We start from the raw sequence: 26136 nt of genomic DNA, 5'->3' as shown, positions 1-26136 counted from the left end.
TTTGCATATATAGATATGATTATTCTCAAATGTCTATGGAAAAACAAAGGATCTAGGATATCTAAAACAATTTTGAAAAAGAACAATAAAATAAGAGGACTCAGTCTACCTGATTTCAAAACTTACACAGCTACAGTAATGGAGACTGTGTTATATTGACAGAGGGACAGACACATAGATCCATGTAAACAAGCCTAGCTGGTCTTTAGTAAAACAGTTTAATGGAGAAATTACAGTGTTTTCAACAAATGATTCAAGAGCAATTGAACATTTGGAGAGGAAGCAGCAGCAGCAGCAGCAGAAGCAACCACAGCTCAATCCAAGCCTCACAGCTTATGTGAACACTAACTCAATAGATCATGGACTTAAATGTGAAATATAAAACTATAAAATTTTTCTGGAAAAAAATAGGCAAAAAAATCTTTGGGATCAAGAGTTAGAAAAAGAGTTCTTAAACTGGGCACCAAAGATATGAGCCATAAAAAAGAAAAATTGATAAATTAGACTTTATCAAATTTTAATCTCTTGCTCCACAAAATACCCTGTTAAGGAGTCTGTTAAGAAGATGAAAAGACAAGCCACAGACTGAGAGGAAGTATTAGTAAATCACATAACCAACAAAGGACTAGTATCTAGAATATATAAAGAACTCTCAAAACTCAACGGTAAAAAAAGCATGCAATCCAATTCATAAATAGGCAAAAGATATGAAGAAGTATTTCATCAAAGAGGACAAACAGATGGCAAATAAGCCCGTGAAAAGATGTTCGACATCATTAGCCATTAGGGAAATGTAAATTAAAACCACAATAAGATATCACTACACATGTATCAGATTGCCAAAATATAAAATAGCGAGAAACCAAATGCTGGCAAGGATGTAGAGAAACTTGACATCTCTTCTGTTACTGATAGGAATGCAGAATGGCACAGCTGCTCTAGGAAACAGTGTGGCAATTTCTTTAAAAGTTAAATGTGCAAGCACGGTACACCCAGCAAACTGCATACCTGGGCATTTATCCCAAAGATAATGAAAACCTATGCATGATTCCATTTATATACAAAATTATACAAAATAATCTACAAAATTATAGAATTGGATAACACATTAAGGATTTCTAGGAGTTAAGGAAGGGGCTGGGACAGAATGGAAGTGGCTATGACAGCCTGAAGGATGGCTGGTGGTAATGGGAATGTTCTGTAGCCTGAACACATCAATGTCAATATCCTGGTTGTGTTACCATACTCTGGTTTTGCAAACTATCACTCCTGAGGGAAGCTGGGTAAAGGGCACAGGGGATCTATCTGTGAATCTCCATGTGAATCTACAATTACCTCAAAATTAAAAGTTTAATTTCTTTTATTAAAAATATTTTATTTCATTATTCATGAGAGACACAGAGAGAGAAAGAGGCAGAGACATAGGCAGAGGGAGAAGCAGGCTCCCTGCAGGAAGCCCGATGCGGCACTTGATCCCAGGACCCCAGGATCACGACCTGAGCTGAAGGCAGACGCTCCACCAACTGAGCCACCCACGTGCCCCAAGGTTTAATTTTTTTTAAGATGAGAAAAATTTTAAGGATGAATAAGGCAAGAGCTTTAAAGGATGGGAAAGTGGGTGGGAGCACCCCTATTCCCCAAGCTAATGCACTTGAGGCATGGAGACTGTGGGGAGGGAATAGGGTGCCAGGTAAAATTAACTATGACCAGTTAAACTTAAATTTCAAATCAACAACAAATCATTTTTTTAGTAGAAGTATGTCCCATGCAATATTGGAGACACACTTAGACTAAAAAACTATATGTTATTTGGAATTCTGTGTTTTTATTTGCCACATCTGGACACCCTAGAAGGGAAGGCTAGCACACAGCCGTCTGGAGCCACCCAGGGGCTGTGGCCCAGAAGAGGCAGGTGGACACAGGGAGATGTGATAGAAAGACCATAGGAAAATGGTCAGAGGGCCAGCAAAGAGATGCCAGGCACCACAGACTCCACAGGCTGGGCAGTGCCTTAGGAGGGGGGAAGGCCCCCCAGCTGCTGGGTTTATGGGCCTCTGCTGGCAGAGTGACCCTCTGTGTGTGGTCTGCACAAAATCCAGAAAAAGACCAAAAGAGTGAAGGCTTGAGTGGCTGTTACAGGCTCGAGGGAGCCTAACAGCACAACCAAGAAAGGGCCTCTAGGCCCTAAGGGGCTCCTCTCAGCATGGTGAGCCCTGTCCCCTTCCTATGGGAGACGGACACGCAGACCAGCGGGCCCCAGTGTCCAGGTCAGCAGGCTATCACCATCTGACAGAAGCCAACACTCTCTAAGCACTCCACTCTCAGCTTGACAGTCACCTCCTAGGGGCGCCTGGGTGGCTCAGGCAGTTAAGTGTCTGCCTTCAGCTCAGGTCACGATCCCAGGGTCCTGGGATAGAGCCAGCATCAGGCTTCCTGCTCAGCAGGGAGTCTGCTTCTCTTCCTCCCTCCCTCCTTCTCTCTTTCTCTCTCTCTCTCTCTCTCTCTCTGCCCTTCCCCACTGCTTGTTCTCTCTCTCCCTCCCTTTCTCATAAATAAATAAATAAACAAATAAATAAATAAATAAACCAATCAATCAATCAATCAATCAATCTGGGAAGGAAGGAAGTCACACCAGACCACTGCCAAGCGAGTGTGGTCACCCTTCTCACACACAAACCATGACCTTCACTTATTTTCCTCACGAAACCTATTACAATTTGAAATAGTCAGGATTTCTTATTGGTTTGCTTGTTTAACACCCATCTGCTCCCCACTAGCTCCAGGATCACGGGATTTTGTTTTGTTTGCTGTGACATCCATGCTTGGTGCCTAGCATGTAGTTGGAACTCAAGAAAGAAAAAAAATTCAGAATGAATGAAGGAGTAAATGAAAAATCATCCTGATTGGAGCTACACTCTTTGATCTATCCTACAGGCAGAGTCCCGCAGAGCTTGACAAAGGCAGAGGACAAGTCTTCCTCTTCCAGGAAGCCCTGGGCAGCACCCTCTGAGCTGCCTTGGGCTGGCACCTGGGACGTGTGCTGAGCAGGGCCACAGAAAGCTCTTTATCCTCTCTAAACAAAGGCTCTACTATCATCATCATTATCTTAAGTGTTATCTTTAATTATCTCTGCCACAGGGACTAACAATAATGTTATTAATAATATCGATGTTATCACTTACAACTTACATGTGCCAGGCAGTGTGCTGAGCACTTTTCATCTATTTTTAGCTCATTTAATCCTGCAAGCAGCCACCCCCACCCCGACCCCCACCACCCCCAGCAAAAGCAGGGGTAGTGACCTTCTGTGTGCTGCCCCCATCTTGTGGAAACAGATACCTCCTTTCTTTTCAAGAACACCATCCCTATTCCCACTTTGGGGGGAGGGGGGGCAGGGGGCTGACACTGACCCAGCCCAGCACTCAGGAAGGGCAGGTGGTGCTCGCCTGAACAATCAACTACTCCATCTCCCAGGCTATGGTAATTCTTTCATGGGTAGGTTCAGGACCCTCCCGAGACAGGGAGCCCTGGTCCTGAGACCCTTTCCATAAAAAGCAAGCACACGCCACTCTCTGCTAGGCCTGCTGGACTAAGAGCTGCTGGCTGTCATCATGCACCAGGGGATGAAGGCAACAAAGGAGGCAGAGCTGAGAGACAGAAGAGAAAGAGACTGGTGACGACTTTGTTGGAACCCCTGGATCCAGCCATGCCTGAACCTCTTACCCAAGGAATCCTGGGACTTCTCAGTTACATGAACCAATAACTCTCTTTTTTTATACATTAGTCAGATTGAGCTGAGTCTGACTTGCCATGGAACGTCCTCCCTAAACTGCTGTATATCATTAGGATGGGGTTATTTTATAGATGAAGAGCTGAAGTATAGAGAGGCAGATAACTTTGTTAGCCATGCAGTGACACAACCACGAGCTGGGAGAGCTCTAACCACCGTGACTGACCATAGACGTCTGCATTCTGAGTGTTTGTGTGCATATGCGTGCCCACCTGCATACTCTATTTCTCATTAATATTCATAGCTACAGCAGACGGAGCAAACAGTTGGTGCTTAATAAAGCTCTACAGGGGGGGATGGGGTAACTGCGTGATGGGCACTAAGGAGGGCACACCATGTAATGAGCACTGGGTGTTACATGCAACTGATGAATCACTAAATTCTACCTCTGAAACTAATAATACAGTATATGTTACCTAAATTGAATTTAAATAAACAGTTAAAAAAAAAAAAGCTCCACTAGATAAACTCAAATCAGTAACTTCCTAAACGAGTCTTTGTTTAGAAAACGCTACCATCAGTGATTCTGGATTCTTCCTCCAACTCAAGCTCGCAGCACACAGTGTGTCTTCGGGGAACCATTGTCTTCTCCCCACCTCCCTTCCCCAGGCAGATGAGCTGGAAACCAGAGTGGCAGGCACCTGGGAGCCTGATGGCCCAGTGAGGGCCACCCCAACTCCCTTAGGAGAGGGGTCTACGGGCAGAAGAGGAGGTCGGTCTGCCACTCCCACCCCACTGGGCTCCAGAGACACATGAGGAAGGGGGTCCAGTGTGAGGCTCTAGCACCTGCTGGAAGCTCAGGGCAGAGGCGTCCACGCTCTGGGGCCACCACTGACCACAGGACCCTTGTTTTCTGCCATCACTCCAGTAAAGCTCAGCCACAGGCAGACACGAGGGATGTTGCTCGTGTCTCAGCTGCTCCCAAGCAGCCAAATGACCATAAAGGACACTCAGGGAAGTCCATCCAACAGTACAGGCAACGAAAAGCAAGAAGAGAAGACCATGCCTGTGGGCTGGCCCACATGGGATGGTGTCGGGGCCCCAGGCCCCACCCCTCCAGGACTGGCTCCATTGCTAGCTCCTCTCCATCCTTCCTCCTCCTCTCCTGGGTGGTGCTGTCCCTGTAGCCTGGAAACATACTCTGGTGTCTCCCTCTTAAAAACGCAAAAGCTTCCTGTGACCCTCGGATCCCTCCGGCTCCTGCCTCTCACCCTCCCTTCCCAGCCTGGAACCTGGCAAATTGACACTGATCTCCCCCGTGCCCCCAACTCGTCCCTCCATCTGAGTCCACTGACCATGCTCTCACCCCGGACAGTCCAGGAGACCCTCCAGCCTCCCTGCCATGGGCCTCTCCATGGCCTTTTGCAGGACTGCCAGGAAGCACTTTGCTATCTGGGCGTCGATAACAAATGCTCCTCCCAGCTGCCTTCTGCCTACAGGCTGATGCTTCCAGACCCCTTCTCCAGGCCAGGCCTCTGTCTTGAGCCCTCAGCCCATGTGGCCAACCGCCGGCCAGACACCAGCACACAGTTCCCCCATGAGCATCTTGTGCAAGGTCATATCACACCCAAACTTGAGCCCATCGAGTGTGATGAGCATTCAGGTGTAAAAGTTCAGAGGATTCCAGGTTCTAGAATCACACTGCCTGAGGTCAAAACCCCCCACCCCACACCCGTGCAACTTACAACAGACAAGCCCCCTGAACTCCCCGCGTCCAAAAGTGGGGAAATACTGGTGCCCCTCCTCCGTTGTAGAAGTGAGTGTGACAGCAGGTATGTAGATACTGCTACCTGGTGCTACCTGGGCCTGGTACTCAGTAAGCCTCACCTGGAAGGTCCTTATCAGGGTCATCATCTTTGCCAGCCCCACAACAGCTCGCTCTTCCTCAGGTGCAGTATCATTTTCTACCTGTCACCCTAAACTCGATCGCCTGAGACCTTGAAGTCACTCCTAACTTCTCCCCTTCCCATATCCATTCAATTTTGCACAGTCCTGCTGGGTTTGCCTCTTAAATATTTCTCCAACCCACACCCTCCTAACCAACACCCTCCTCTTCTCTCACTGAGCCCATTGCACTGTCTCTGTGATCTTCTCACCTCCTGCCTCAGGATTTTTCCTGAAGCCACACTGCTTTGTCTATAATTTCCCCACATACTGCATGGGTCTCCTCTCTAGAAATTGCTTCTGGTGTTTTCTCTGCCTGGAATGCCCCTTCTACCATACTTCCCATCTTCTTAGGTGTCATCTCCTCCAGGCAGTTTTCCTGGGATGCCCGGATTGGGCAATATGCTTACCCTCTGAGCTTCTATATCTCACACTCGTGACATTACACGGAACTTCTCCTTTGGGGTTCTCATCTCCCCAACTGGATGAGAGGAGAGTTTCCTCACTGAGCCCCCCAAGGATCTCAGACATGTTTACTGAACTAAAGTTATCATTAGAGGAAAGACCTACAGGAGACCTTTTCCTCTTAAAAAAAAAAAAATTTAAGGCAAGAAATCTATGAAAACAAGAACATTTCCACTATTTTAAAATCCAGAATTGATGGGTCCTTCCTATACCAAAGTGCTTGATCAACAGCTTCCTTAAACCAACCAAAGAGGTTCAAATTCAGGGAAACGGAGTCCTCTCATGCTAGGGGGGCTGCTAAGGGATTTTGCAAAAATAAAAATAAAGAAATTAAAAAGAATGGGATGATAAGCTGTCTGTACAGGCTTGCTATTCTGACAGAGCAGTTCCAGAACTTGAAATGTAATCTCTGGGGGGAGAGGGAGACATTTTTATCACGTATTAAGGGTAGACAGATGTTTTAGGTCTGGCATTACCTGAATCAAAAGCACCATGGAAGAGCCTAGCACAGCCCCACTCAACAACATGTGTTCACGGTAGAGAGTAAACAGGAACCCCTTCTCCTTGTCCTTTTTATGTTTTCCTCTTCAGTTATATCTGAGGGGTTTTCTATTTCCCTGGTGTGAGGGCAAAACACTGATTTCCACACCAGACATTCCTTCCCCTCCAAAACGCTGCAAGCGGGGTCTTCAGTTCAGGTCTCGGGCACATAAGCAGCCGCTGAAAGAGGGGGTACCCGGTCTGCAAGGTGGCTTCCAATACGCCTCCAGGGGTGTGCCTCTTAAAGACTTCGAAGACAGACCCCCACCACACACACATGCATATGCACACGCACACACACACACACCCCCTCCAGGCGGACCATGGGCCGTCCTGCCACATCCAAGGGAAGGCCTAGGGACAGCACAAAGAATAAGGACCACGAGCCCAGTGAGGCGGGTGGGGGGGCATTTTAAAGGCCTGGGCAGGAGGTGGGAGAGGCTGATCTTCCGGATAGCCCTAATTTCTTCACCCTTAATGGCAAAGCTTAGCCCTCAGAGGCACCCAGGGAATGCAGTTGATGTGACCAGAAAAACAACATCCCCAGAAGGCCTAATGCCCCACTGGGCTGAGTGTGACTCTGTCCCGGCTGGCTGCCTGCCAGGGAGTCCACAACCACTTTCCAAGGACATTGAGGGTGGACGTTCCTGTCAAGATTCCCTGAGGACCATCCCTCCCCAGCTCTGACCTCCTTGGGGCTCCCCCCAGGGGCCTGTGAAGCCCTGGGTAAAGACACCAGGGCCCAGAGGCTGAGTCACCCCCTTAGGGCCAACCTAGGTCACAGCAAGTTCATTATTCCAAGGACAAGTTCTCAGACCCCTTACGCAGCCACACCCGGCAAGAATGGAGAGGAGAGACATCATGGGCAGCTGAGCAGTGGGCAGGTCTACCCTTGGCAAATCAGCTTCCTTGGGACCTGAGGCCTCAGGTGCCCTAGGAGGGCTGTGCACACTTTGTCCATACATGTTCAACATGCAGGGGAAGACACTCCTCCCTTCTCCAGCCACTGGAAGGGGGTCCTGCCTCTGGACCAGGCTATAGGAAACCCAGGAAGAGCCATAACGGGATTGTGGGGTGGGGGTGGGGGGGTGGCGCAAGGGACATCCTTCCAGATGTAAAGGAAGTGGCTGGTGGGCAAGGGCAGCCAGGCAGGGCCAGGTCATCCCTGGGGGAGGCCCCAGAACAGGCTATGGACCGCTCCAGGTTTCTGATGGGCCTGCTGGGGGAAGGGGGGGTCGAAAACCATTTCAAGATCTGGGGGAAGCCCAGAGAAGGGGGCCTCGTTCCCTGTGGGGAGGGGGATTTCAAAGGAGACCTTGCTGCCGGAAGGGTTTCAAAAAACCCCTTGGCTCTCTATGGGCTCCAAATCACTCCCTCACCAGCAGCAGCCGGGAGAGGGTGCTGGGAAATGTTCCCAAGGAGACGCATCCCTGAGTCATCATAACTCCCAGGGTCTGGAGGCTGCACAGCCATGGAGAGGCCCCCCGCTATAAAAAGGCCAGTTTAGCATCTCCCAAGGGAGGTCTCCAGCAGTCTGGGTCCCCGGGGAGGCTGGCCTCAGACCCCCCCAGCGCCCCATGTTTATGAGAAGGCCGTCAAGCTGAACAGTGCCACTTTTACCCGAGTCCCCTTGGTGCAGCTAAGGGGGGGCTTTTGCCCCCACCAGCTCCAGGCATCCACTCTGGCCTCGGGCCATTTAGCAGGGAAGCTGTCCACAGGGACACTGGGCCCCAACAGTTCTTACTGGGACTTCGGAGCTAGCCCCAGCTGGGGCTCTTGTGCCCACTACTCTTCCATTCATATCTCCCACGGTTGCCCCCTGCCACCTTCCCCAGGCCACCAAGGCCAACTAGGCACACGGCACAAACTCAGTATCAGTTCTATCACCTCCCTCCTCTCTTCTTTCCCGGCCTCATCCCCTGACCTCCAGACCAGACCGGGCAGGTCTCTGTTCTCTCCCATCTTCTTCCCCCTCAACACTGCAGGCAGACTCATCTCCCTATAGCACTCAGCTACATTCAGGCCATACTCTGCTCCAAAACCTTCAAAGCCTCCCTAGTGCACACATTCAGGTGCCCATGGGGACCAGGCTGGGGCACAAACGAACAAAGCAGCTCCTAAAATACAATCGGGATGGGTGCCTGGGAACACACAATCCCAGCTACCACCAAGGTCCTGTCAGCTGTGCCATATGGGAATTCAGGGCCCTGGCTGCCACCTCTTCTGGTTTTTCAAGAGAAGCCAAATAAAATATCAGCCAAGGGACCCCCCAGATTTGAACCCTGGCCCTCACGGTGGAGTCCAAACCCGAAACCCTGAACCCGGCATTCAAGGCCCTCTGTGCCCTGGCCCCAAGCTGCCTCCCACCTTCACTGCCCACGATGCTACCATATGAGATACCTTCATCCCAGCAAGGTTGGGCTCCTCCAGCCCCAAAACTCCCTCCTCTGCTCTTGCCTCTGAGCCTGGCTCACCCTACAGTCCTCCCACAGACCCCGCTCCCCGCCTTCTAGGTCTAACAGCACATCCCACAAGGACCTCCTTCTGCCAAACCCTCCAAGAGCCACTGTTTCTGGTGATTGGCCTTTCTTGTCAGAGCTGCTGCCTCTACCAGTGATGCACCTGCACAGAGAAAACTCTTCTCCAGCCTCCAACACCCAGGCCTTTCTGACAGACCACTTTGGATCCAGCAGTCCTCGTTCTGGGAGCATCAGCCCCCTGGCACTGTGCTTACCTGGATGCCATTAGCTTTCCCTGCAGGCGCAGCACCCAAGGGTGGCACTGGGTCCTTCCTGCCCCAGACCCTGGCAGGGAGCCACACATGGTGGAGGGAGCCCAGCTTTATTCAGACCCTGGTTCCGCTACGCCATCTCTGGAAGAACTTGGATAAGTCATTGGAGCTCCTCGATGAGATGGTGGGGCTCAGCGCCCTCACCCAGTGACCCCTCCCTTTGCAGCATGATGTGTGTTCTGGGTGTCTTCTATGGGGTGCTGTAAGGTCTCTGAAGGCAGGACTAGGTCCCCTGCTCCCTTGATCACCTGAGACCATCCCAGTGCTCTGCATTCAAGAGGTGCTCAGTCGATGTTCTTTGATAAATAGGGTTGATGAGGACAAGGAGGTGGGGAGGGCAGGTTAGAGCAGGAGATCTTACCCTGCCACCAGAGAGAGGCATGGCTCATGTGGGGCCCCCAGTCCATGCCTCACAGGGTGGGCATTGCATGGTGACACTGCATGGTGACGGTTTCTGCAATTGTGTGAATATCTCACTCAGACCCTTGGGCCCTGAGACCATCAGCTCCTTGCTTCTTGCTCCCTGTGCGTCCTGGGAACTAGGCCAGCTCAGACACTGCAGCGCAGGCTCGCAAGGGGCCCTCCCCAGCCACCAGACAGGACCGTCTCCCTCGGGAGCCCGGTGCTCTGCTCACACAAAGGTCCGGATGCCCCTCACGCCCCCCTTTCCATGGGCCAGCCCACCTCTCTATTTAGGAGCAACCTGCTCGCCTTCCACCTGAGGGTACGCAGCTTCCAGACTCCGCATACAAGGAAAGGTAGAAGGGGGGGTGGCTGGGGGAAGCACCTTGGAAATCACCGTGGTCCAATTAGCCAGCCTCTCGCCCTCTGTGCTTACAAACAGGCGCACACATTAACACCTGCTACAAAAGCAAACATTTTTAGATATCTTCATCTTTACCTCCTTGACACTCCCATGAAAGCGCTCTCAGCAGCCGGTGACTGACAGGAGAGTTTCCTCCTTCTACCTCAGCAGGGGGCTTTCAAACAGAAGAAATTAAAAAGCCACCAATCTCCCCGTCAAGCTGAACTCCCGGGGCCTTCCCTGCCCCTCCTCAGCTACCCCTGCCCCCTCACCACCGGTGAGCCCCACCACGCACACCCCAGCACCCTTGGGGGAACCACTGCGTCACCGTACACTGGACATCCAAACCCACTGAGCGCCCCAAGGCTGCAGCTAGGTGGGGACCGGGCCACCACCCTCACCCTGAGCATGATGCCACTGACGAAGGGCCCTAGCCATCACTCCTTTTGTGGAGAACGTGGGTGGCGGCACAGAGGTGGAGCAGTTCTCATACATCCAACTGCCTTGGAATTCTGTCCGTGGGTACCTACTGAAGGTAAACCCCCTCATACCCCATGGCCCACCCATCCCAGCCCCACCGATCTTCCCATCATGACCGCAGGCACATGCTCACCAAAACACGCATACGAGAGCATCCATAGCAGCACGCCAGCTGCAACGGCTCCAAAATAGAAATGACCAAGATGCTCATCAAGAGTAGAACAGACAAGATAAAGGGTAACGCGTTCACATGATGGATTATTATATACCCGTGTGAAGGGGCGATGTCCAAACTATAGGCACTAATGTGAATGCACCAAAGCCACCAGACACCGATGAGCAGAGACCGTATGATCCCATTTATATAAAGTGCAACAAGGGCAAAAGAGCCGTATGCCACTTGAGATCAGGATGGTGACCTGTCGGGAGGGGGGGTGCAGAGGGGCCAGGAGGGGGCTTCAGGGATGCAGAAATGCTCTGCCTCCTTGCTGGGCTGTCAGTTACACAGGTGTGCTTGGTTCAAGAGAATTCACTGAGCTGCATGGTTAAGGGATCTCTTTGAATGTATGCAATTAAGGGTTTTATAAAACAGTACTCTGTTGGCATGGTTGTTTTTAAGACTATAATGGAAAGACTGTTAGAAGAAGAGTCAGGATGCTGACCCTACACACCTGAAGCCTCACTGCTCAGACTGCAGGACACTTGGAGAAGGTGATGTTACTTCCACCAGAGACCCAGGGCATCAGGATTCCAGAAGCTCCCAAAGCCCTCACTGCCAAGTCCTTCACCCCCTTGGGCCAGCCCCCAGGGTCACTGGAAATCCACCTGTGCTCCCTCTTGCATGGAGGGCTCCCCCCCACAGCCGCCAGAGAGGCCACATCCATCCATGGAAGGCACAGAAGACCTCCTGACTTCCCTCCGTCCCGCAGGTCAAGAGGGAGCACTGTGGCACAAGTTCCCCTTCTGGAAAGGCTGAATTTTCCAAAGTCCAAAACCACTTGAAGAGGACTAGAAAAAGTATTGAAATAACTGTAAGCGCTCTGTTTTGACAACGTGCCTGAGGAATTCACCACGTTTAGCGGGGAAATGTGAGCAGTTAAATCTATTCAATGTCATGACATACGAAATTGAAGCATAATTGCCCCTGAGTGCTTGACGACTGGAAAGCACTCCGTTTCAGAGATGGAGGGAAATTTATGCTGGGAAATGGAAGAGATTGTCAAAAGTTTGATTGTAATGTGAGTGGAGCTGCGACAAGAAGGCTGGGATGAAGAAAGTGCTCCAGCTTATATTTTACTCCCATTTGCAATGCCTCTGAAAAGCAGCAGTGACTGCATCTTTTGCCCTAAAAGCAGTGAAATGATGATTGGAACCACAGATTTCAAACCCCGATGAGTGGCCCCAGCATGAGTGGGAAAACGCTCTCTTACCAATCATGTGGTTGGCAACATGGATTTGGATCTCTCTCTCGTTCTCAAAGGTCATCTGGCACTTGATGCACTGGTATGTCTTTTTCTGTTTGGAAGTCAAAGAGAAAGGAATTAGATAGTCAGGAGGTGGAAAAGAACATAAAGCAATAGTGCCTGGAGGCCCTGGCTCAAGACTTTCCAGAATGGCTCTGGTCCCTTCCCAGGCTCTCTCTGGGCCATTCTCTTCCCACCTGCCTCCAAATCCTGCCCTCCAGCCTGGGGAAGGGGACTAGGCTACATTCTAAGGGAGCTGCTCCTCTGTTAGATCTGGGGAAGTTGCCACAATAGGAATCACCATCCCAAGGTGAGAGCACACAGTATGACCATGGAAGAGATGCCGAGGGAGGCTGCTCTGCTTGGAGCATGCTTAAATCCAGCTACCCATCTATCCGTGTACCCATCATCCACCCATCTACCCACCATCAACCCACCTATCCATCTATACACACACGCACACACACACACACACACACACACGTACATGCACGCATCTGTCAACACATCAATCCATCTACCTGGCTTATCATCCATCTACCTATACATATTTACCCATCCACCCATCCATCCATTCATTCATCCACCTTCTATTTACCCATCCATTTGCCTATACATCCATCTACCTATCCCCTATCTACCCATCCACCCACCCACCCTTTTAACCCACCATACATCTATCTTTCCACCCATCCAACTACTCTCTCTCTTTACCCACCCTAAGAACCACGGGCCAAAGAGGGATACTGCTCCTGACAATCCTGGTGCTTAGAAGTAACTGAGGAATTCCTCATTTGCCCTAGGTACACAAGGCCACAGGTGATCCTATGGCTGGCTTCCACACACAGAAAGCTGATACCAGCTGCCTTGAGGGGATGGGAGCAGGACAAAGGAGATGATGGGAAGCTTCGGAGCTTCTCGAAGACCCAGTGCAAAGAGCAGAGCTCATTCTCAGCAACTAAGCCTGGGTGGGTGATTATGAAAGCAGCCCCCTGTGGACATGGACAGTATTGCCTGTGTGGGGGAAGGTCTGTGGCTGTGGGTTTTTATGAAGTGGGGGTGGGGGGGGGGGTGGAGGTGGTACTGAAATCCAAAATATCCAAGCTTTTTGAAGACCACTTCAGCTCTGGGATGATGGGGCCTCCCTCCACCTCTGGAAAAGGGAACAGGACTTTGGATTTCCTGGGTGAACACTCAGGCCCAACCCTCAACTCTGCAGCCAGTATGAACCACCAGGGGGCTCAGTTGTCTCAGCTCCCAGGGTGGCTCCAACCACATCTACAGCTCCCCTCAAGGACCTGGTCCCACCTCCAGGCCTTTGCCCATGCTGTGTCCTCCACTTGGAGTAGACTTTCCATCCTCGAGGACACCATTCAAATGTCACCTCTGCCGAGAAGCCTCCTCTTCCCACCCCAGGATGTTTTCAGGGGCTCCTGAGGCCCCCAAGCTTATGCTTAAAGCATCTAGTTAATCAGCACATGGGTTCGTCATGGCTAATTGACTCGTTTGCTCCCCCACTGCACCACAAGTACCCAGAGAGCCAGGATGGGTCTGTCCACCTGTGAGCTCGTAAGCCAGCAGAGACTCAGTACTCAGAAAGCATTTGTTGAACAAAAGAGCAAAGTTGCAAATACTATGTTGCAAAGCACTCTGCTAAGACAGAAGGAGAAAAGGAAAGCAAAGAGGACTTCTAAATCCTGGATCTTCACCACCTGGCACAGCACAAGGCCTGGCTCAGGGCGACTGCCTAATAATGACTTGACTTTTATTACAGTTGTTAATGAGTACCATGAGTTGGTACTGAGCAAATGCTGGTCGAACATAGGATTGAGGAAAGGACAGTCTTAACTGGTGCCGGGAGCTTCGGTTCCAGCGGTGGCGTCCCCGCTCAGGCTCCAGGACCGGCTCAGAGAACACCGGAGCCCTTCCCTCAATGTAGCAGGAGGACTAGGGATTCAAAAGAGCGAACCAGAAGCGGACACTCAGCATGGAAATGCACTGGGGAAGAATGGCATGAGGCTGGGAGGCAGGACAGGGCTGGGGATTCTGGCCTCACAAGAGACAGGGACGAGATGTTCAGGCCAGAAGAGGCTGTGGGGACTGAGGTCTTCTGGGGGGACACAGTCCCAAAGCCCCCATGCTCATGGACAGCAATGATCTCGGGTCTCTCCACTATCAAAATCAGTCATTCTTTCCCTTCTCACATGTATGCCCCAGTCAGGGAGGGAGGAGTGAGGGAGAATGAACCACACCCCAGGAAGTTCCACACCAAGGAAGCCCAGAGTAGGCCACATTTCCCCCCCCCCCCACGGTTCTGCTTGGGTAGGAGTCTGTGGAGGCCATAGCCGTGGCCAGTCAGGACCAGGGCAGTAGACAGTCCAGGATCAAGGTGATTTGGGTTGTTCCTCCTAGGGGTGGGTGAATGGAGTGGGTCACTCTGCTTGGGAAAAAAAAAAAATGCCCGGGGGCCGGGCAGGCTGAAAAGCTACCCCCCAGTGCTCCTCCACCATGCAGCCACCCCTCAGTGGCAGGAGGAAGACTGCCTGATAAGTGGGCCCTTCCTGATGGGGAAAAAGACTCAAGGGGATTCCCAAGGGAGGGGACATCACTAACCACAAGAGCCTGGAGGTACACACACAAACACACACACACACACACAGCCTGCATGCACAGGTATAGACATGCCCATGAGGACACACACAGACAGGCACACAGACGTATGCACCCTCCCTTGCCCAACTCACTGTCAACACACCAAGACCCCCAACCCACAGCAAGCACACAGCAACTTGCTCCCCATAACATAGACGCACAGGTACAACACCCTCAGAGCAGCAGAGGTATCCTCACAGGCCACAGGTTCACATGGGTTGACGTCTCCAAACTCACCCTGAGACACAAAAGCTTGGGGCTCTCTCACTGGATCCCCAACAGCTACATCCATCATGCCCAGACGTGCCCACGGCTGCACAAGCACATGCACAGACCCCTGCCATACACACCTTCATAGACACACGTGGTCACTCCCAAGTGTCCACATGTGTACTCGCACACGGGGCATGCATGCTCCACCACACACACATTCACTGACACCAACATTCACTAGCACATGTATTATACCCAGAGGCGACCACTTGGAGACAGCCCTCCCAGCCGAGCATGCAGCGCCAGGGTGCCCCCAGGTCCTCCGTGCTAGTGGAAGTTCAGGGACAAGCAGGCCAGCACTCTCTCACTCTCTCTCCCTCCTGGTGCAACGTTAGCCCGATCCCATCCTTACCCCATGACCTCCTCTTGGTCTGTCTCCCCTTCCCTATCCCCCAGGGATCCCCTCCTCCTCTGGAGCTTCAGTCCCCACCAGGAGACACAATTAAAGAAAGACAGAACTTGGCATTCAAAGCACCTCCTCTGTCATAAGCCCCTTCCCCAGGGCCCAGCCCAGGAGAACCAAAGCTGAGCCCTAGGGCTTGCAGACAGGGCCACCTCCCCATGCATGGCCCCCAGCAACCTCAGAGAGGAGCCCAGGGCAGAGGGAGAACTTTTGAGACTGGCAGAGAGAGGAGACAAGAAGACAGGAAGACACAGAAGACAGCCCATGGCTGATGAGTTTCCACAATCGTGATGGCAGCTCACATTTACTGAGCACCTACTATGTGCAGGCTCTGTTTATTCTGTAGACTCACAATCACTAGGTAAGCCCCGCTTTAAGGGGGGAGAAAGTGGAGTTTGGAGAGGCTAAACCACTTGGCCAGAGCCCCACAATGCTGAGCGAGGGGACTGGGATTTGATGCCAGGCAGGCTGCCTCGGGAGCCACTGTCTGAGCAGCTTTTCTCAGCTTCGTGCCCCAGAACACCCCAGATGGTCCTGGGCCAGGGGACAGACAGCTGGTGTGGTCTGGCCAAGCCCTCTAACCCATGTGAGACCCCCCCCATTCTGCCCACCTGGCACTATGAGGGCCTAGGGAGCCAATGGAGGGCTGGGGTCTGCTTACGCTGGCCTAGAATTGGAGTGATGTTGTTACTACCCATAAACAGAGCCAGGGCAGGGGGGGGCGGGGTTAGAACCTCCATGCTTCCTGCTCTAGCCGATAGCAGCCTCAGCCCCACGGGAACCCAGTCCTCCAGGGACTGGTTGCTATGGCTACACTCCCGAGGGTCCCAGCCTGCCAGCCCCCAAGCCCTCACACGGCCCCCAGAGTCTGCTCTTGCATGCGTGAGTCCTGGGGGAACAAGGGGTGGGCAAACAGACAGCTGGGCCCCTGCCCCCAGGCGTGCCCAGGCAGGGGGCAAGGCCCCAGAGGCTGGGCCTCCAAGGGGAGGTTCCAGGCTTTGTCTAGCTCCTTTCTGCAAATGGCCCATCTGCCCAAGCCTCTAGATGTGACTGTCTGTTCACCTCCCTCAAAAGGCCTGGGACAGGGAGAGGAAGGCCTGTCGGGCTCCTAGAATATAAGCCCCCTCGGGTTTGAATCCCTGAGCTGCCAGGCACAGCTGTACATCCCAGGGTATGTGCTCCTACTTTTCGGAGCCTGGGTACCATTTTTGCCAAAACAGAGGTCACGGCAAAGCTCCCAGGTTGTTGTCATGGAAATGGTCTGAAAGGCTTTGCCCACACAGTCGGGGCTTCATGAAGTGGTACTTGATGCAGAACCAGGGCAGAGACTAGGGAGGGGCAGGCTCCAATAGCCCAAGGCATTGGAGGCACAAGAAGCAGCCCCCCCCAAAGCCATCAGGCACCCCAGCACCGAGGTGGGGAGGCAGGGATGGGGCTGGGGTGCACCCAGGCCGTGTACAGGGCCTCAGGCCTGACAGTCTGAACAAGGGGGGTGACCACCTTGGACTGCACCCCAGCCTGCAACCAGGATGGGCCCCAGAACCTCCAGGCAGAATGTGCGTCAAGAGCGCGGCTATGGCACCACACTTTGCTGGGTTCGAATCCCTTCTCTGCCTCTTGAAAGCTGGAAGCTAATAATGGCCAACTATTCCGTGCCTCAGTTTCTTCATTCATAAAGGCAGTGTCAGAGGGCCGATAGAAAGCACTCGGCACATCCTTCCCCCTCGGTAAGCATGAGCTGTGATTGTAAACGGGAGAGACAGCAAGCGGTGTTCACTGTGCACCCGCACTTCCCTTTCGCCCTTAAAGCTCAGGGCGAAATACCGAGGTCAGCACAGGAAACAGTCACTGTATTCAACAACCCATGAGGCACAGGCACCAACCAATCAGAGCAGGTGTTCGTTAAAACCCAGAAGCCCCCCCCACCCCTCCGTGCCTTCCACGTGATGTCAGCTCTGGAGATGGACCCTGTCGCTACGTGTTGCTACCATTATCACCATTACTCTCTGGCTTCACAGGCGAGGACAGAGGCCCAGAGAGATCAAACCCCTGGTGGGTCCTGGAAGAGGGAGATTTCCACGTGAACCCAGCCCTTCTGACTCCAGGGCCCAAAGCCGCCCCCCCCACCCCAGTGCACCCACACTGGCCAGCCAGCCAGCTGAGGCTGAGCAGAGCTGAGAAATGGTGGCCAGGGCCAGTACCCAGTACCCAGTACCTCCAGTGGGTGTCCTAGGTGACCCCTGCCCAGAGATGTGGCTCCATCAAAAGGCCTTGAGAGAGTAAGGTGTTCCCTGTCCCAAAGGGAGGCTCTTCACTCCAGAACAAGGCCCCAGGCCCCCAGGGGGACACTCCACTCTCTCCTCCTTCCCATGTTTCTCCAGCTGAGGGTTCACAGACAGGCCGTGGGCTTGCTGGGGCTCAGTGGGGAGCTGGGCCAGCAGGTCCCGAAGGTCCCTTCCCCTGCACCTTTCCTTCTACTCTCTCCAGCCCTCCTCCTTTCTCATTCTCACCCTCAAAATCCCAGAGTCCCAGGCCCCAGTTCTGATCCCACTTCTGATCCCGTAGTGAAACACCCAGAACTACATCCCTGTCTTCCAAGCAAGCACCTGCAGCGGGTGGCCCTTCTCCAAACTCTGCTTTCCTGCCCGTGGCGCCAACAGTGGTCCTCAAGGGAAAGATACTCCCGAGATCCGCCTGGCACCTCCTCAGTCTGGAAATAGACAACAGACTCGGTGGGAAATCCCCGGGCCCATGCTGTCTGACACCCAAGAGCCACACAGGCTCCAGGCCCACCACAAGGTGCCCCTTGGCCACTGTACCCATGGCCCACGTGGACCCACCAGGAGCCCGAACCTGCCCCACCTCACAGAAACCTACTAGCTATGGGCCTGTGGCCTCCCCTGTGCCTGGGAGCCCCCAAGGTAGGATCCATTTCTGATTCTCCTCGACTGCCAGGCACCCCAAACATAGTGGGTGCTTAGGACAAATCTGATGAAGGAATGAATGGATCCATCCATCACTAAGGAGAACAGTAGCTGGAACCATTCCTGGGTCTTCCACGCACCACCAGCTGCACTAACTATAATGACGCGCTGTTCACCATAACATCAGCTGGGGATTCCAGCTAGCATGCTCGGCCCAAACTAAGTGCAGGTCCTGAGCCCTTTATATGGGATATTCTCTCCATGGATTATGAAAAGAATCCCGGACCTGAAGCCCAGAGAGCAAAGGGACTCGCCCAAGGGGACTCGGCGAACAAACAAATCCATCTACCCCACATCTGTAAGAAAAACGGCATCACCAATGCAGTGATACCCTGTGTCAGCCGGCACATGAGGCCCTTTGCTTATCTTACACCACGGGTCCCTAACAGCAACCCTACAAAGTCCAGACAGTTGTCATTCGTTCCCCTTTTGCAGATGCGCACTCAACAAATGAGGCCAAGAGAGATGGATAATGTATGCCATGGCACACAGCGGGAAGGAACCGACAGCCCAGGGACCACCTCAGAGTCTGCGACAGAGCAGGTGTACTTGACCACCGCACGTCGGCACAGCTTCTCCGGGGTACTAGAAGCAACAGCCCGGGGAGGTACAGAGCTCAGCGTGGGCGGCACCCTCGGGGGTCAGCAGAGCCCCAAAGAGCAGGGGCAGGCTCTTACCCGGGGCACTGGCGACGTCTGGGCGCCTTTCCGGGGCCCACTGGTCTCCGGCGTGAGGTCGCGGTGGTCCACCTGCATGTGGCTCTCCAGGTCCTCGGCACACTCGAACTTGACGCTACACTCGGGACAGCGGAGGCCAGCGCAGGGCCGGTCGGCGGGCTCGGGCGGGGCCAGGCCGCCCGCCTGTCCGTTGGCGCTGCGGGCCATGCAGCCGGCGCAGAGGCCGTAGGGGAGCCCGTTGACGTCGAGCTTCACCAGGTCCTGCTTGCTGCGGAACTCCTTGAGGCACAGGGCACACTTGTAGAGCTTCTGCAGCCCCTGGCCATTGGGGGAGGAGGCTGCTGAGCTGCCCGCCAGCTTCTGCATGTGGAAGGTGCCGTGGATCTTGAGCTCGAGCGTGGAGGTGACCGTCTGCATGCACACGACACAGCGGAAGCCTGTGAGCGAGTTGCGCAGGTCGGGATGCATCTGACAGTGCTCGATAAACTCCTCCTCACTCTGCAGGGGCATCTTGCAGATCCGACAGGTGCCCGTGTCCAGGCTCTTGCTGTGGGTCACCTTGTGCTCGGTGAGCGTTAGCAGGGAAGGGAAGCGCTCGCCGCAGATGGGGCACATGTAGTGCTTGGCGGGGCCCCGGTGCGTCTGCAGGTGCTCCCGGAGCCCGTTCTCCGAGAAGAACGTCCGCGAGCACACGTTGCACTTGTGGCTGCCCTTGATGAACTCGGCCTTCTTGCGTGAGCCGTCGTCCTCGCCGGGCCGGATGTTGTGATCTCGCAGCCGGTGGTTCTGCAGCAGCACCTCCATGGTGTAGGCCGCCCCGCAGATGTCGCAGCCGTACATGGGCTCCGACGCATCCACGTCGTCCTCACTGGCTTCATGGCTATTGGGCGCCTCGGGGTTCTTAAGCAGCATACCCGGCAGGTCAGCGGGCTCAGTCTTCTTGGCAGCGGCGGCGGCGGCGGCAGTGGGGGGCACCCCGTTGGCTGTGCCGTTCTCTGTGGCAGCATCGAACACGCAGTGCTTTTCACGCAGGTGCTTCTCCAGCAAGATGATGGCGTGGAAGGCCTTGCTGCAGAACTTGCAGTTGTACTTCTTGCTGTGCGTGGTGATGTGGCACTGCAGCTCCACCTCGGTGCTGAAGGTCTCCCCACAGAAGATGCACTTGTGTGCCTTGGCCGGGTTGCCTAGGTGGCTGTGTTTGACATGCACCTGCAGGTCAGCCTCCTTGCGGAAGTCCCAGTTGCAGGCCGTGCAGCGGTACATCTTCTTCTCATTGCTGTGCTTCACCGCCAGGTGCACCTGGATGGATACCTTGGAGTCGAAGACCTCCTGGCACAGGGTGCAGTGGTACAGCACAAAGGTGTGCATGTCCAGCAGGTGCTTCTGCAGGTCATCCACAGAGGAGAACTGCTTATCACAGCTCTCGCACACGTAGTGGGTCGACGTGGTCATGTAGTGGACCGTCAGGTGCTGCAGGAGGGACTCCTGGGAGTCAAAGTCCTCTTTGCACTGCGGGCACGCCTGCTTCCGCAGCAGCAGCTCCAGGTGCAGCTTCAGGTGGGTCTGGAAACTCTCAAAGTTGGAGAACTTGAGATCACACTGGTTACAGGGGTACTCGCCATTGGAGATGGAGTTGGCACTGGCAGAGAGCCGCTGCCGCTTGGGGGAAGACACCTCCACGTCGGAGGACACCGGGCTCTGCTCCGCCTTGGACTTCTTGCTGTGGGCGAGCGGGATGTTCTTGTGATTCTCCTTAATGTGCTTGGTGAGCTTCAGGATAGAGCCAAAGATGGGCGAGTTGGTGCAGTAGGGACAGGAGTAGACCTCCATGAAGGACTGCGCGGGCTGCACGACCGGGGACTCTAGCTTGGCGCCACCCACACCACAGTGGGCCTGCTGGATGTGCTCTGTGAGGGAGGATTCAGTAAGGAAGCCCATGGAGCACTGGTTGCAGAAGAAGGCGTTGTTGCCGTCGGGCGGGTTGACATTGGGGCCGCAGTGGGAGACGCGGATGTGCTCCTGCAGACTATTGATGTCAGCGAACATCTCGGGGCAGTAGTTGCAGTGGAAGGCAGAGATGTTGCCGAACTGCATCACGGGGTAGGCATGGTTCTTGTGCAGCTTGCAGACGTGCTCGTTGAGGTTGTACAGGGTGGGCATGGAGTCCAGGCAGATCTGACACGTGTGGCTCTGCTGGGGCTTGTCCGCATGGATGGTCTTCAGGTGGATCTCCAGCACTGCCAGGCTGTGAAAGTCCCGCTTAGAGCAGTAGGGGCAGCTGTAGACCACCTTGGACCAGCCCTGCCCATCATCCCGCAATTTCTTCGGGCCCCGCAGTGGCTTCAAGGTGGAGTCCGGGGTGGAGCCGCGCTCCACAGAGGCGCTGGAGTCCGGCGTGGCACTACTCATGGAGGCCACGCTGCCCAGCACAGGGTCAGGGCTGACGCTGTGGTTGCTGGAGTCAGGCTGCCGGTGGCTGTCCAGGTGGCAGTAGACACCCTCCACCGAGGAGAACTGCTCGGGGCACATGGGGCACTTGTGTTTCTGGTTGGCGTGGGCTTGGTGGATGTGGGCGAGCAGCGTGTTCTCGTCCACGAAGACCTCAGGGCAGTGGATGCACTGCAGGTCGGCCTTCTCGGAGAGCTGGGGGTGGCGGGTGAGCACGTGCTTCTCCAGCTCCTCCGTCTGGCTGAAGGTGTCCTCGCAGTAGTCACACATGAAGTCGTCCTTCTTGGCCTCCTTCTCCGACTTGGCCAGATGCTCCTTGTTCTTCTTGTGCGCCTGCATGTGGCTCTGCAGTGAGCTGGTGGAGGAGAAGCCGCGCTTGCACACGGTGCACTTGAAGGGCTTGCTGGAGCTGTGGGTCTTCAGGTGGATCTTGAGGTGGTCGCTGCGGGAGAAGGCGGCCTCGCACTCGTGACAGTGGTACTTCTTGTCACCCGTGTGCAGCTTGATGTGCCGGTCGCGGCTCCTCTTGTGCTTGAAGAGGCGGCTGCAGTAGGTGCACTTGAACGGCAACTTGTCACTGTGGATCTGCTCGTGCCGCTTCAAGTAGCTCAGGCGGATGAAGGACTTGTCGCAGAACTGGCAAGGGTATGGCAGGCCCGTGCCCCCTTCCTCCTCGCCCAAGCCGAGGTCACACCCATCTCCGATCATCTGCGTGGGTGACGCGACATCCTTGCTAGAGGGAGATGAGGCCACCCAGGAGAGCTGCGGGTCGTCATCACCATCTGCAGGGGGTGGGGAAGGCAGAGAGGAGATTAGAGGCAATTCCCAGGGCCGCCCAGAAACAAGGACAGAGCCGGCTTCTCGACAGCTCACAGGGGCTGAGGCCCTGCAGCTGCCCAACTGCTGCAGGGGGAGTCAAGGGAGGGAGTCTGGGAGCAGGCGGGGGTGGGGGCGGAAGCAAATGGACACAAAGGCCCTCAGGGTGCAGAGGGGGTGGCAGTCGGGTGGCAGGATAGGGAGGGGACAGTTCTTTCTCCTCAGTGACATCTGCCTAGGCCTTGCTGGACACCATACCCCCCCACAGGAGGCAAGATCTCTAGCACTTCCCTGATGGAGGTGGAGGGGAGGGGGGCATGCAGTCTGGAAAAAGTCACCAGAAATGACCTCACAGACCGGCAGTCCCAGAAGCCAAAAGGAGGCAAGTCCTCACCTGATCGACACCTGGGGATTGACTCCCCTTCCAGCCCCTCATCCTCGTGGGAAATTCCACTTGTCCTTAGGGGCGTAGGCAAAATAGTGCAAGAAAATAAAAATGCACCTTTATGAACTCTGCTGCACACATTTAGGGATGGAGCTGGGCCCGCTGCTTCAGGGAGCAGTCAGACCCAGGAGGCCCAAGTCATGGGCATGTGGCATCAGACCCAGCAGCACAAACAGGAGTAAGCAAAGGGCACTTGAGAAGGATCTGCAAACAGTCTGGGGTGGGGGTGGGTGGGGATGGGGGGTGTGGGAGCAGTGCTTGCTCTGTTCACTGCTCCCCCTCGGATTTGCCCCAAGTCCACTCAGGACCCTGGGAGGTGGCCTGATGCAGGACAATTAGGGTATGAGCCCAGGCCTGGATGGCCCCTGAGCTCAAAGTCCATCGGGCCCTTAAACCCACCTTGGCAGGCAGGGGAGACTGTCCTTGCACAGATGACCACATGGCCCACCCTCCCCAGCCTTGGCTGGCCTGTCCAGCCTCAGAGGAAAACTAAACAAACTAGGGGCTGGCCATTTCTGGAAAAACAAAGGCACACAGGATACAGCAAGCGGCGCCAGGAAAGCTCCCCCAAGCCTCGGTTCCACGGCTCAAGTTTCGCGTCAGGTGGATTTAAAACTTAATAATGAATGAAACGGACCGCAGGCTGCCACGGGCAGGGGAGAGACAAACAAAAGCTCAGATTCGGCCACGCTGACCTTGCTCTTGTAACCCCGAGGAAATAAACCACTGCCCCCGCCAGCACAGCTTAGTCTCCAGAAAAAGCCTCCCAGACGTAACCCAGAAAGTCTGGGCCAAAGGCAGCCCAGCAGATACACATACACATCCGTTCACACACTCTGTCTCCGCAATGACTCACACGTGCATACATGCACACGCACGCATGCTCACACCTGGTCAACTCACCACAACCACAGGCAAGGCCCTGGCCCCGAGGGTCCCATACCCCCCCAGGCTCTCACAGTTGCCTCTGCTGTCCCAGGGAGGGTCTCGAGGGCTCCCTCAGCTCTGAGTCCTCTTCCTGGACCCCACCACCACCCCAGGGTCCACCCGGGTCCCTGACCCTGCCCCTGACCATGTGAAGATCTGCCTGACGCCAGCTGGCAGCACCAGCAAAGCCCTGCCCGGCAGGAGGAGGCTCTCTCCAAAGCTCCTGTACCTCCCGGCAGCCTCTCCACCTCTGAAGCCCAGGCGCCCAGCCGCCCAGCCTGGCACAGGGCGCCTCCCCGAACGTCCTCCTGGGGCGCGGGCGCCTGTTCCCCTGGGGGCCTCCCATTACAGGGCCCTTTGGACGGGAAGGGAAGGATGCAGCTGCTGCCAGCATCTCGGGATTAGATGCGGTGGGAGATGCCCTGGCCCCTGCCTGGTAATTCCCAGCTCTTGCCAGCTGGGCTCTGCAAGGCACAGACAAAGGGACCCAAGAGAGGAGATGGCTGGAGCCGGGGTAGCTGGGGGACCTGCTGGGCCTCCACCCCCTGGCCAGGTTCAACTGGCTTTTTATTATACTGATGCCTTAGTTCAGACTCACTCAAGCTGCCACAGAGCCCTTCCTGTGTGCCTGGTGCTCTGCTAAGTGCTTTTCTCACAATCACCAATGAGGCGGGAGCAGGGCTCCTCCTACCATACGGATAAGGAGACTAAGGCACAGCCACAGTGACCTTCCCCAGGAAATGACAGCACCAGGACACAGGTCTGGATGAGACTCGGCAGGTCAGATACATAAGACGACCCTGCATAGAGAAGAAAGGCGAGGGGACCCATATGTCCAGCCCCCAATACAGTCACAAGCTGCATCTCCATTGAGCACTCCTTGACAACACGACCACAACAAGCCCACTATCTGCATTCAGGGAGGCGCCCCCCAGAGACCAAAGAGGTGCAGGTGCTTGCAGGGCCAATGAGCAGAAGACACAGAACCCAGGTCAGTTCAAGAGTGAGGGAGACAAGGAAGACGCCTTGCCCAGACCTAGACTGGCCGTGTCTTTCTGCCAGCGTTCATCTGCTCCCAAGCCCTTCACCTCCCCCCCCTCCCCCGCCAAGAGATGAGAGCAGAACCCTGCACTCAGAGCTCCTCCCCCCTTTATTCATCAGCCCGGGAGAATTCTTAACCTCTCTGACTCAGTTTCCACATGTGAAAAGGGAGAATCATGTGAGAAACAGATGAGAAAAATTAATGTGAAAATGCCCTACTACTCCCCTGATACGAAATGTCCAGAAAAGGCCTAGCTGTGGAGACAGAAAGCAGGTTACAGTGGCCTGAGGCTGGAGCAGAGAGCAAAGAAACTGCAGATGAGCCATGAGGCATCCTTGTGAGATCACAGCAATGCCATAAAACCAGGCTGTGGTGAGCACCACACCGCTCTGGAAATCTACTACGTTGCTACAAGTTAAGTTTGTGGTATACAAATTATACCTCAATAAAGCCATTAAACAAAAGCACTATTTGGCCAATAATAATAAGAATTAGCCCTAATCAGGACCACCAGCACTAATATTAGTGGCTACGTGTATTGGGCATGGCTCCGTGCCAGCACTGTGAGTGCAGTGCGTCTCTTACCCTGGTTAATTTCGTTCCGTCCCCATGACCATTGGTGACACCCACTTTTGAGATGAGGAAGCTGAGGCTCAGGGAGTCGAGTAACTTGCCCTCAGTCCCACGGCCAGATGCCCCAGCAGCATCTGGGCCAGAGCGCCCCATCTCCCAGCAGCGTGGCTTGACTCACCCTTGTCCCACCAGACTTGGAGAAGGAGAATCAACCTGCTGGGCACCACAGTCCCCAAGGCCCATTGCTGGGCTGCCAGGTTGGCTCTGCTTTTCTGCAAACAAGTTGCAAAACTAAAGCAAAGCACATTATTCTGGGAGCCACAAATGGAGCAACTTTTGAGATTATAATCATCCAAAGGGAAATGACAAGAAGGCCCCTTACACTGAAAAGGTGCAATCGGGGGAAATGAGCTTGTTGACATACAAAGTCCCAAATTCAGACTGCACTGTTCAGTCTTCTGTTCTCAACACTTAACCTTGGCCACTCCCGGTTCACCCCTCCAAGTGCCATTCACTTTGGGGGCACTCAGCTTAGTGCTCTAGGAGCAGGCTGGACAAATGTGCCAGGGCCAAAGCACCCAGGATATAGATGCAGGGATGTTGACAAAGGACAAGGGCCCCCTGCCTTACAGTAGTAATGCTCCTCACACATGCACACGCACCATGCTCAGGCGCATT

At 54.3% G+C, this 26136-nt stretch overlaps 1 protein-coding gene across 7 annotated transcripts in view; it reads right to left on the bottom strand.

The window, feature by feature from the left end:
* The window catches only part of ZNF423 (zinc finger protein 423), a 345703-nt gene that overhangs the window by 119697 nt on the left and 199870 nt on the right, over positions 1-26136 (bottom strand). For all 7 annotated transcript variants that reach the window (XM_026011720.2, XM_026011722.2, XM_072750276.1 and 4 more), the window contains 2 exons: positions 19208-22437; positions 12186-12270 (listed from right to left, as the gene is read on the bottom strand). In XM_026011720.2, coding sequence (XP_025867505.2) covers positions 12186-12270; positions 19208-22437 — 3315 coding nt within the window. The remainder of the gene's footprint in view (positions 1-12185; positions 12271-19207; positions 22438-26136) is intronic.

The sequence above is a fragment of the Vulpes vulpes genome, chromosome 2, assembly GCF_048418805.1.
Source record: "Vulpes vulpes isolate BD-2025 chromosome 2, VulVul3, whole genome shotgun sequence".
Lineage (NCBI taxonomy): Eukaryota > Metazoa > Chordata > Mammalia > Carnivora > Canidae > Vulpes > Vulpes vulpes.
This window is presented reverse-complemented; position numbering and strand designations above follow the sequence as displayed.